Genomic DNA, 12264 nt, shown 5'->3' with positions numbered 1-12264 from the left:
TAATGCTTCCAACCTCCCTGAAGGAGTGCAGGACTTCTCAGGTCCTGGGGTAGAGGGTCATTTCTAGGGGCAGGTGGTCCCTCATCCTCAGTCTGGGGCAGCCATTAACTCCTCCCCTGCCAGCTCAGTCAGGGCTGGGCCTCCCAAGCTGGGGTAGGTGGAGGGCATCAGGGCAGGAGCTGGCAGAAACCTCCCAGCTGCTATCGGCCTCTCAGCCTCCCCCACTGCCCCTGCCAGGCCTGATGGGGAGCAGGGCACACAGGCTGGGGGAAGGTGGGGACTGGTGGTGGCAGGGCCCCCTCTAAGGTCGGGACAGAGTCGTATATACCGGCTGCTCCCAGTGTGTGGGACTGTGGGACTGGGGCCCTGAGGGGCTAGGGTCAGAGATGGCCGTATAGAGGGGCCGTTGAGAAGGCCCCATGTAGGAAAAGGCTGAGTAGAGGCCAGAGGCCTGACCCGCATGGCCGTAATAGGGTCCTGAGGGCTGATGGTCAGAATAGTCAAACTGGGGGCGGGAGATGGAGGGGAAGGCGGAGCCGTAGTGGGGCAGACTGAGGGAGGTATAGGCGATCTGTGAAGTCGACGGCTGGTCAGTGTAGTGGGGGGGTCCCTGGGGGCCTGTGGTCTCTGTCTTCACCTGGGCTTTGGCATCCACACCAGGGGGTGAGACCGTGGGCAGAGCCACACCTGGTGGCTTGGAGATCCAGGCAGAGTGTCCACTGGCCACAGCCAGGGCACTGCCCAGCCCGTAGCCAGCTGCTGAGTAGCTACCCACATGGCCTGGGTGCCCATTGGGTGGCAGGTATTGGTCCAGCTCAGTCACATCAAAGGTCTCCATGTTGGACATTACCTCGTGACTGATCTCTCCGATGTCCACGTTGCCGAAGTCGATGTGGGGCTTCCCGCCCTCCCCCAGGGAGCGCCCATCCCTTTTGGGGTCTGCCTTGCCGGACTGCAGCTCTGTCTTTGGGGTGGTTGGAGGTGTAGGAGGGCCATGGCTCTGGCCTGGATAAGAGAGAGAGAGAGAGAGAGAGAGAGAGAGAGAGAGAGAGAGGGGAGCGAGAATGAGCAGGTTAGAGGCAAATGGACCCTAGAAGGCCTCATGGCTCATCTCCAGGCAACAGGATGCTGACCGCTAAGACCAGACATGCTGCCTAATGGCTGCGCCTACTGGTCATGCTGGACCATTGTCCTGGGCCCTGCCTGCTCTTCAGAGCACCCTTGACATCTGCTGGTCACTCTCCCTGACTAATCCCATCTGCCCTGTCTACTTTGAACTGTTACCTCTTACTACCTCAGCAGTACTGTGGCCTCTGCAATGCAACCTCAAGCCTGGCTACTCCCTACCCCGCTGGCCCTTGCTCAAGGGGGCACTTAGATTACTGCCCCCCTTGGCTTTGCCTGTTAACTTTCTTATCCACACATCTCAGCAAATGCTCAGGGCACTGCTAAGTGCCAGGCCAGGTGTGCCAGATCCTAGGAAGAAATGGAAATAAAATCAGGCCCTGTCTCCAAAAGCTTGCATCCACAGAGAGATAAGAGCCCCCACAGGGTTCTAGAACAGTGGGCGCTGTGTGAAGGCACATGCGTGAAGGCACATGAAGGACTGAGGAGACGAGAGAAGGAAGCCATCTGCTGTCTCAGGGATTTGGGGGAGTCTCAAAGGGCATCTGAATGTGCCAGAGGCTCCAGTGATGAGATTACATGGAAGGAAGGTGACTGGACCGAGCATCCCATCACAGAGAAGCAAATCCACAGCATAGCATTGTAAGGCCAGCAGCTGCCGGGGCAGATTGCACCTCGGCGGTCACACTGGAGGCAGTGCCAAGTCCTTCATTAGCCAAGGGCTGCGGACTTCAGGAGACCTACCAAGGCTTGAATTCTGGCTCTGCCATTCACTGTGTGACCCCGGGCAAACCCTCAATCTTCCTTTAAGCACTTTGTCAGTAAAGCAGAGATGAGACCAGGGAACCTAGGTACCGCATCTTGGGGAGATGAGACCAGGGAGCCTAGGTATCACATCTTGGGGAGCCTGCTGTGATTACAACCTGGAGTTGGATTCCTGGACAGATAGATGCTGCTGCCTGAGTCTCAAAGAGGCTTTTCCTATGCTAGTTTCTTGCTGTACGTCATTCACTCGATTCCATCCCTACTCCTCCTCTAGACTGTAGGCTCCTAAGCCAGGGACCAAGGGCTTCTCCCTGTGGCTCCTGGTACCTGACACAATGAGGACTTGGCTTGTCTGCTGAAGCCAGAGCAGCTCTCTCCTCACTGAGCACTTCCTGCGCGTCACACTGGTGCTCTGCTCATGAGGAACGCAAGCGACACATGGCCCGCACAGAGTCCCACCACCTAGACTCAGAGCTCAGCTGTGGAGCAGGCTCTTTTTCCTGTCTCCTCATCTACAGGACGCTGGTGAAGAGTTGCTCACCTCACCGCAGCCAGCGTTTCAGGCTGACTGGTTGGCACACTGTGAGCACTTACATCCTTAGCGAGAAGTAAATAGGAATGGGCCACATAGGCCCCTCTGTGGTATGTGCTCAGCATCACCCTAGGGCAGGAGCTGGAAGAGGCAGTGGTTTCCTCTCCACCCATGTTTGATCACTCACCCTGCCTGCCTCTTACCTCTGGTTTCTCCAGACAGGATTTCTCTGCGTAGCCTTGGAACTCACTCTGTAGACTAGGCTGGCCTCGAACTCAGAGACCCACCTGCCTCTGCCTTGATTAGAGGTGTGTACCATCACCTGTCCTTTTTGCTTGTTTGTTGTTTGGTTTTTGACTTTTGATCAATCGTTTCTCAAAAGCACCAGAATCCCCACTGAGCTGCCTCCGGGTTCTGTCCTCCAGCTGGAGGCGCTGCACCCCTGGCCAGCCCTTCCCAGATCTCAGCTCAGGCTAGGGAACTCTCCATTGCCTGGCTTCTCCCAGCCCCACTGCTGCTCTGCCAACCGCATACTGGTAGCTCCCGACCCAGCACTCACCTGAGGGGTGCTCTGGGTTCCCGTCTGAAATGGGGGAGCCTTCTTCCGGGTGCCGATGGTCCAGGTGGGCACTCTTGTAGTGGGCTTGGATGGCAGCAGCCCCTCCTTGCTCAGCCTCCCCACCTGGGCATTCTGCCTCCCCTTGGGTTGCCTTCCCATTCTTCCGCCGCCGAGGTTGGTACTTGTAGTCGGGATGGTCCTTCTTGTGTTGCATGCGGAGCCGTTCAGCCTCCTCAATGAAGGGGCGTTTGTCACTCTCGTTCAGCAGCCTGGAGGTGGAGGACACCAGAGCTAGTGAGTGCTGGGGCACCCGGGTGAGCTTCCCTCTGAACTTCATTCCTGGGATGGGGAACCCAGAGGGCAGGGCCAATGTAGGACTGTGCCCTGTGGTTAGCTCCCAGAAAATGCCAGACCAAGGAGCCCCAGCCTGAGGTGGTTGTGATCTCTGTCCCCTACCTCTCAGTGGCTAGAGGGCATCAGGAGCCACCAGCCTCTGAGCATGCGGTCAAAAAGGAGTTACAAGGGGCAGGTGTCAGTGCGAGCAGAGGGAAGCCATTCCTGTGACTGAAGCCCCATTGAAGGGCGAGCTCCCTGGTGCACACCTGGAGGCGCACACCTGGAGGCGTGCAGACAGAAGCAGACGGCTGCGGAGGAGCCCAGTCTCTGCTACTTACTAGCTGTGTGCCAGACTTTGCACAAGTTACTTCTCTGAGTCCGGGTCTCTTCACCTACAAAACGAGGACGATAACACCTACTTCACCCGGGTGTGGGGTCACCAGGAATATATATATATATATAAATACACGAAGTGCCTGGGCCTGTGGGGGCGGGACCTAGAGGAAACAGGGGCTACTCTGATGGTGCCTGGGGAGGAGTTGCGCAGGACACCCCAAGGGTAGATCCTCAAGTCCAGAAAAATGATTTGGTGAAATTTCTGTATGGTGGGGCTGAGTGTTCTAGGTGTGAGCCCCTTCAATATGGGGGCACTGTCTCCAGAGAGAGATCTTGAGTCTGGACCTGGGAGTGACTGAAGGTAGACTGAGGCCAGCCCTCATGACATGGAGAAGCCCTCATGGCGGTGCCCCCACCCATTCGACGCCAGCTTCAGGTCAAAGTTGAAGGGCAGAGGGTACCAGGACTTGCCTGCCCCAGGGTAAGGAAGACAGGGTGGGGCACCTTAAAAAGGGGGAAAGAACAGATCCATAGACTCCAGACACAGGGACCACTGGTCCACTTTAAGGGTTTCTCTCCCTCTAGCACACCCAATAGGTGCCCTCTTCTCCTAGGCAACAGAAGACCAAGCCCCTTCTCCGGGCTGGTTATGCCAGGCACTCTCTAGCCAGCAGCAGCATTCCTTTGCAGCTTAGCCTCCTGGTCTGCCCTGCACCCTCCCAGCATTCCCCCAAAGGACCCTCTAGCTGAGCAGACTCCATTAGAGTTAATACACTCTCTGAATAGGTGGAGATCCCAAGGTTAGGCCTTAGAAAGAACCACAGAGCAGAATGGTGGGGTCCTGTCAGCATGGACCCAGCACAGATGCTCCTGGGGTGGCTGGTGACACTGGACAGTCTCTCCTATTCTTCTCAGTGTCCCCTGCCTTCCTGGCAACCTGAAATCACCAAGAAAGTGGCAAGGAATGTGGGAGAGGGCCCCACATACCAAAAGTGCCGGAAGATTACGACACTGGAGCCTACCATCACCCCCCAATCCGCACTGTACCCAGTCAGCCCTAACAGAAACCTGGGGGAGCCGTGGTGCTAGCGCCAATATTAGCCAACTCTGTGTAGGTATCCTCATCCACCCCACACCATCTCCAATGCCACCCTTTACTACTGTACAAACCCTCACATTCAGAGCTGCCCTTCTCCACTGCTTCCCCCACCTCCCTGGCCAGCTGGGTCCTCATTTGCTCCCTTTCTTTCTACCTGCCTCTTGGTTTGTAATGGGTGGATGGAGGAGGGAGGCTGATTCCCAGCCCAGTGGGCAGCTCCTAGTGGGGCACTGGCCGCTGTTATATGTGTCCTCCTGCCAGGCCAACATGTGGGCAAGAGTCTGTGCGATTTGTGGCAGGAGAGGCCAATGAGTGCCCTACAGGAGGGCTCGGCTGCAGTCTAGTCCCAGTTTCCTGGCCCAGACTGTACTTTCCGTACAGGTTAAACAGCACTGAACATCCCATGGGTCAGCACGTAATGGTTCCTCCCCAGATGGCAGCCAAGTTTAGTGTGCCAAGTGCTCACGTAGCCACCCAAGACCTGTGTTCAAGTGCATTGATCCCAGACTCATGCACGGCTCTCTTCAGTCTCTGTTTTAGTCTTTCAGTTCTGTTGACCCAACCATCTATGCTCCTAATGTCCTTAGAGGCACGAGCTTGGAAAAAGTGTGTTCAAACCCTTGGAGCAACTGGCAAGCTCAGCCCACATTCTGGTGTCCCTGAGGACCCCCATCCAGGGCCTAAGCAGCCACCACCAGTTGACACAGTCTTGGCTCCCTGGCATGGTTTTGCCACTTCCCATCCCTGGGCTGGGTCCTCGGCCATCCGGACTCTCCTGGTGGAACGCTGTGGGCACAGTCCGAATGGTAGCCAGGGATGAGTCTGCCTGAAGGGGACTAAGTCAAGGGTTCTAAAATGGGAATTGGGACAGGGACAACAGAGGGACTCCATAAACCCTGGCAACAGATGGTGGTTGGAGAGTTGGGGGTCCATCTCTCAGTGCTATTACACACCTAGACGGACCTTGGACAAAGGAGTTAGCCGCCACTGCCTTCCCTGAGCAGAGCTGGGCTCTGGGCTCATAGTGGCTGGCCGTCCAGCTATTGCCTGGTCAGGGCTGAGGGCTGAGGAAGCTGGGGGAGGGGTGCCGGGCCTTCAGCAAGCACATGGCAAGCGCAGGTCAGGAAGCTGCTTGCGGATGGCTCTGTTCTTAGGGAACAGATTGCTCCTTCTGCTACTTCAAGGCCTGTGGTCTTCACACCAGGCCAACAAAGTGGAAGGAGCTGGCTCCTCTAACAGACCCTAAGTCTCCTCAAGCATGAAGCCCCCCCCACAATTTTCCTGTTCTCTGCCACCCCCACCACCCCAGACCACTCCAGAGAGTCAAGTGTGACCTCTGTCACCAGAGAGAATAAGGGGAATAACCTCTGACAAGAATTGGTGACTGGACTCTGTCGTTGACTGACCTAGGTAGTGTGTGCCTCTTGGGCCTGTCTCTTGGAAAGTCTAGTGGGGATCAGGTGACTTCAGCAGTCTATCTCCTGCTGGAGTCCTTGTTCCCTTTGAACCTGGCCCAGGTTGCCCGCGGCGTTTAGGGGTGCTCCACACATCTGGGACTGGCCAGGTGAGCACAAGGGTCAAATTTGCTCCCTGGGAAAATGTTGCCCCAGAGGCCTGAGGACCAGTTTAGGCAGCCTAGGGCTCTGAGGGACCCTGGCAGGAAGCAGGCTTCCTCCTGGCTAGGGTGCTCAGCTCCAGTTCTTGAGCTTGGGGAAGAGGTTGCTCAACCATTGGGTGGAGCCCAGGGAGGGAAGATGGCGCCAAAGGGGGAGAAAGTGGAAAAGAGCAAGTAGCTTGGTGGCTTGGGGACATAGCTGAACGGGAAGGCCTCTTTTTGCGTGCCCTGTCCTGGGAATAAGGAAGCCCTCAATGCAGAGGCTGGGGTCGGGAAGCTCTCCCAGGGCAGCTGGAGCAGGGACCCCTGCTTTCTCTGGGTTTCTTGTTTTCCTTGCAGCCCCTCCTCCCCCAAGCTCTCCATCTGGCTACTTCAGTGTCGCAGCAAGACCAGTTCTCTCCCAGAGTTTCCCACATTCTCCCGACCACTGAAACGGGTGGCAGCGGCACCCAAGTGTGTGAATGTGGGATTGAGTGGAGGTCATCAGAGCGTCCCACCACGCTATCTTCCCTGCCCACCACCCACAGAATTCCAGCCACGAGGGGGCGCCTCCCCGCCCGCCGTCTCAGGATGGGGAGGCCCAGCCTAGGCCGCTGGGGTTCTGAGTTCCAGGGCGAGCAGCCGGAGGAGTCCCCCAGGAGCACTCTGGGTAGATGGGTGGGCAAGGTTACCAAATCTGGTCTTCTAAAGAGATGGTTGGCCTCCCCTAGGAGAGGGGCCTGGGAGATTCTACTCTGGGGCCCCAGGCTAGCCCTAATGCCCACGAAGCTAGGGCCTGCGGGACTGGGGCGGGGCAGGGCTCACCTCCAAAGCTTGCCCAGCGTCTTGCTGAGCTCGGCATTGTGGAGGTGCGGGTATTGGTCTGCCAGTTTCCTGCGCGCCGCCTGTGCCCACACCATGAAGGCGTTCATGGGCCGCTTGACGTGCGGCTTGCTCTTGCTGGCGCCATTGACACGCACGGGCATGGGCACCAGCGTCCAGTCGTAGCCGCTGAGCACCTGGCTGACGGCTTCGCGGATGCATACAGGGAACTTGTCATCGTCTGCCTCGCCGTCCTGCTGTTCCTTCTTGACCTTGCCCAGTTCGCCGGGCCCCGGGCTGGCTCGCAGGCCCGAGCCACCGCCGCCGCCGTCGGGTCCCAGCGACGGCGCGCTGCCAGGGGACAGGCAGCGGGGCTCCTCGGAGCCCACAGGGCTCAGCTCCACCTCTGATAGGTCCTGTTCCTCGGCCATGTCGCTCCCGGCCGCCGCCGCTTCGGCTGCCTCCCCCAGGCCCACCGCCGGGGTCCTCGCGAAGAGCCCAACGCCCACCTGGACAGGAAGGAGGGCGCGATGGAGAGGCGCCGTGAGCCACCCCAGGCTGGACGCGGATGTAGCCCCGAGGTGGCGGCCCTCTTTGCCCGCGCTAAATCCACTCGGGCCTTGGCCCGCGCACATGCCAGACCCTAAGTGGGTGCGTCCCGCCTCTATGTCTTCCCACCCCCTGATCCCAACCGTCTCTAGGTGTGGGTGGGTTTTTTCCTTAAACCTCCTCTTGGGTGGAGGTTTGTTGATGGAAAGGAAGAAAAACGGACCCTTTATTCGATTCTAATCCGGGCCCCTGGAATTTCCCACCTTTTCTCTCAACTCTCCTTCCCCTCGTCTGCCCTGACAGTCTAAGGAAGCTGAGTGGGGGAACGCATGCCTGCCTGTGGGGTGTCAGCCTCTCCCATCCCAAACTGGGGGGACCCAGACCCCTGATGGCAGTCTTGGCCCAGGGGAGCGGTGCGCACTCACCTCCTCCGACCTCTCCTCCAGTCTGGGGCTCGTCCTGAGGAAGTGGAAAACCGTGTCCCAAGGTGTGCGGTCCAGGTCGGGGCTGGGGGGGCTGACACTGATGGACTGGGAGGGAGGGGCTGGGGGCCCTAAGCCTCAGGCCACAGCCTCGTCTGGACGGAGCCTGAATCCTCACCACCAAACACCCTGGCTGGACAGCCCGAGACTGACTGAGCGACTGAGCCGCAGCAGACGGCTGGGGAAGGAAGGAGGGGGAGGGGAGGGGGGAAAAGGAGGGAGGGAAGGGCAGAAGGTGGAGCCTCCAGCGCTGCCTTCATCCCCAACACCCAGGACGCCTCCACTCTGCCCAGCTTAGCTCCCCCCCCCCCCCCCCCAAGCCCTGCCCGCACTGCTGCCTAGGCCCGTCTCCCTGGACTAAGCTTGGGTTTGGGCAGCTGGTGTGAGTGTCGGGGCACTTTACGTCTGGGAAGGGAGAGATGCAGGTGGCACAGTCAGAACCTGTTGCCTGGGACCCTAGACCTCTGCCTCAGGTAGTGGCATGGGCTGTTGACAAAGGACTAGGGGGAAATGTGAGGAAAGCCAGAAATCTCAAAGGGTGGCAGCCTGTGTTGCTTAATTTTAGAAATCCTACTGAGTCCCACTGTGTGCTAGTGACCGCTTCCAGATGGCTTCACTCAGTCACCCTCTACTGCCCTCTCTCAGTGTATACAGTCAGAGGTCCTGACAAGGAGGTCAGCAGCTGAACAACCTTTGCCCCGTACGTACACATACCTAGGTTCAATCCATAATTCCCTCTCTCAGCCTTCAGAAAGGTGCACTAGCCCAAGGTAGAGACACAGGAGGCTGAGGCGGGGTGGGAGAGTGTCCTCTTCAAGGGGACATGGAGGACTTTGGGGTCTCATTCCCACACTGATCTCTTCCTCTCCTGGGACAGGGAAGGATGGAAGAGTCCCAGCCCTAGATGTCATGAAGTCCCTCACTGTCCCACACTGAGAAAGGAACTGCCCTGCCTCTGAGCCCCCCTTTCCTCTGCCCCTCACTCTCATCCTTTGTTCTTCCTGCCCATTGCCCCAGGGTCCCTTTCCCTCATCCCTTTCCTTGGTCACACCTCCATAGGCTATTGTCCCTTTCTCTTCTCAGCAAAGGGAGCCTTTCCTGGTTGAGTGGCTATGGAGAACTAGGGTTCCCACGGAGGGACAAGCAGAGGAGCCTGGGTCACACCAGTGACAATATGTGGCTTCTCTGTCTCTCTTAGCTGGGTAAGGTCCTAGGCCCACACCAAACAGGTACTGTCTGGAGTCAGGCTGGAGCTGGGGTCTGGAGAATCAAGGCCTCATGATTGGGAAGGCCCCAGGGTGGATAGTGGAACACAATGAGATAGTCACACGGGGCAAAGGCATGTCGAGGGGGTGGCAGACATTGGTAACACACACTCACACATGCTTGCGCACACACAACCGGCCAGACAATTGGGCCAGTGTGTCTGGGGCTGCAGAGCCCAGTGAATTAGGAGTTTGATAAGGGTTTTCTCTTTCTCTCGCTCACTGGCCTTGGACAATCTCCCCCCAGTTTTCCTCGACGCCACCCCCGGCGCTGCCAACCCTCCTCCCCCCGCCTCCCTTCTCTTCCCTGTGCCCAGACTCTTGTTCGGGGCCTTGAAACAGTGAGCTGTCTTTGTTCGAAATACAGGTGAACGGCAATCATGTGATTAACGCACACACACATAAAAAGCTTTTTAACAGCGCCCGCCCGGCCTCAGAACCGCCCGGAGAGAAGCCGCCTTGGATGGACAGAGGGACTGAGCTACAAGCATCCAGCCAGTCGTGTCCCGGCTCCTCTGCAGCGGTCTCCAACGTCCGCTGCTGCCCGCCCGCTGCCCGCCTGCCCGCCTGGCATCTCTCTCCCGGTGGGTCCCTGTTCATCTCCCCACCCTTCGATCCCTCCTCTTGGAGGGAAGGTCCTCCCTGCTCTCTGTCTGTGGCTGAGCCCGAGACCCCTAGGGCATGGAGGAGCGCTATGGGGGGGAGTGGGCCCAGGATTATAGGAAGCTGGGGGCGGGGGAGGTGGTGGTCTCACAGCCGCTGACCTCTCCAGTTCCCTGCCACCACCCTCTTGGGCCCAGCTGCCAGTAAGGGGTGCACATGTGTGTGTATGTGTGGGGGGGCTCTATAGAGGGTCACACCTGGTTTGCGCTCCCTCTGCTTGACTTGCTTGGACCCTGCCTAGCTACCTGCTGAGAGATGCTGCTGGGGTGGCTAGGCCTGTGGGGGGGGGCAGGGGAAGGATTATGTGTTGATTGAGGGATTCCCCTGTGAACAAGATGTCTGTAAACCCCAGACTGGCAATCATGATGCTCTTGCCTCATTTTTGGTCTTAGGAACCCAGTGCTCTCCAGCAGGAGAAGGTAAAGGCACCATTTTCTCTACAGAGTAGGGAATTAGGAAAGTGGGGAGGGTCCCTGCTTTTTGATGTCAGGCCTCAGGGACCTCAGGGTGGCCAGGAGGGCCAGGACTACCACCTGCTTCTTTTCCCAGCTGGCAGCTAGAAGGGAGGGGCTTTTTTCCTCTCCATCCCTGATTCTATCCCAGGGATGCTCGCGACCCCACGCCCCACATCCTATCAAAGCTGCCCTGAGAGGAGGGCTCCTCCCCACCATGGGTGAGGGTGGTGCTGGTGTATGCTCCTCAGCAGAGGGCCAAGGCCTGAGTGTGGTGGAATCCAGGCTTCCTGCCATGGGCAGAAGCCAATCACGAGCTTCCTGGGTGCAGCTCATGTTCCTTTGAGATGGTCCCAAATCCCCCCAGAAGGTAGTCCTTGGGAGGGATCCGAAATCTTTCAGTGGGATTCAGAGTCCACTGATGATACTGCCAGGCCAGATCACCTTAAGTCAACATTAACCCTTAACCCTTTTTGGGGGTGCTGTCCTGCCTGGCAGCAGACTTCACCCATAATCCCCAACCCTGAGCCCAGGCCTCTCATTTGTCACATGGCAGAGGAATGCCATCCTTCCCTGCCTTGGAGGATATACAGAGAGTGGGAAACCTGCTACTTGGCAGAACCAGGAGCCTTGAGGTATTAGGATGGCTCCAGGAAAGCTTGAGCTTTTGCCTCAGGTTCAGTTTTCCGTACGTCATCTGCCTTTCAGATTCCCTCACAGGACAGGGAAAGGATGAGATGAGGACCACTTCTGATCACAGAGGTATAGACCATACCTGGAATCCCTGTTCCCTCTCATCTGCCTTCCCAAGTCTATGTTTCGGCTGCCCTGGGTCCTGAGGGCTAGATTGATGCTTCTCAGTCATGAGGGGCCTGAGGTTCTGCATTCCTGCCAGGTTTCTTTCCTGGCACCTGCCCAGGGCTGGTCTCATGTCTGGAATCATGTACACGAGTACGTGAAGCCTCAGTTGGCCTTGAACTCTCCATTCCTTGGCCTCAGCCTCCCAAGGAGCTAGGATTACAGGTGTGCACCTCCATATCAGCTGTGTGCAGTTAAGACAAATGTTGATTTGGATTAAAAAATGTCAGATTCTACACCAGACTGGTTCGTTTTGAATGAATTTCTGGGAAGCAGAGGCAGGTATATTTTATTTTTATTTTTTTATTCCCTTGATAGGTTCTGATTTCCTTCCAGGGTCCCTGCAACTCCAAGACTGGGAGGGATCCCCTGCCAGATCCAAAATGTCTAAGAAGAATGGACAGGACTTACTTGGACTCTGAGTCAGAGAACCAGTGACCAAACTTGTAGTCACTTGAGTTTGAGGGTGTGGCAAGGGAAGGGCTGTGCACTGGGGAGGCAGAGGGTCAGGGTTAGATGTCAAGAGTAACCCTGGTATCCAACCATGCCTTGGCGCCTCAGCACTAGGGGGTGTCTGGGGATGAGTATGAACCCTTGAATGCCTTCTAGGTCACTCCATCTTGGCAGGGCTGTGTAGTAGAAAATTATGTGACGCCGGAGAGGGCCCACCATTCATACCCATGTGGCCCTGGGCAGGCTAGTCTAGGAATGTTGGGACTTGGTTTTACCTGTACAATGTCAACAGTTTCACACATTTACTGCTTATATCTTTAAAGTGATATGCAAGGGAGAGAAAAAATAACACACACACACACAATCTACTTAGT

At 57.2% G+C, this 12264-nt stretch overlaps 1 protein-coding gene across 1 annotated transcript; it reads right to left on the bottom strand.

Annotated features, from left to right (window-relative positions):
- Positions 1-301: 301 nt before the first annotated feature.
- Sox10 (SRY-box transcription factor 10) lies at positions 302-8371 on the bottom strand. The gene is made up of 4 exons (XM_038342585.1): positions 8143-8371; positions 7172-7677; positions 2982-3250; positions 302-1005 (listed from the first exon to the last, which is right to left on the bottom strand). The coding sequence occupies exons 2-4, from the start codon at positions 7597-7599 to the stop codon at positions 302-304; spliced, it is 1401 nt and encodes a 466-aa protein (XP_038198513.1). The 5' UTR covers positions 7600-7677; positions 8143-8371.
- Positions 8372-12264: the final 3893 nt, after the last annotated feature.

The sequence above is a fragment of the Arvicola amphibius genome, chromosome 9, assembly GCF_903992535.2.
Source record: "Arvicola amphibius chromosome 9, mArvAmp1.2, whole genome shotgun sequence".
Lineage (NCBI taxonomy): Eukaryota > Metazoa > Chordata > Mammalia > Rodentia > Cricetidae > Arvicola > Arvicola amphibius.
The sequence above is the reverse complement of the archived record's forward strand: the minus strand, read 5'-3'. Positions and strand labels throughout refer to the sequence as shown.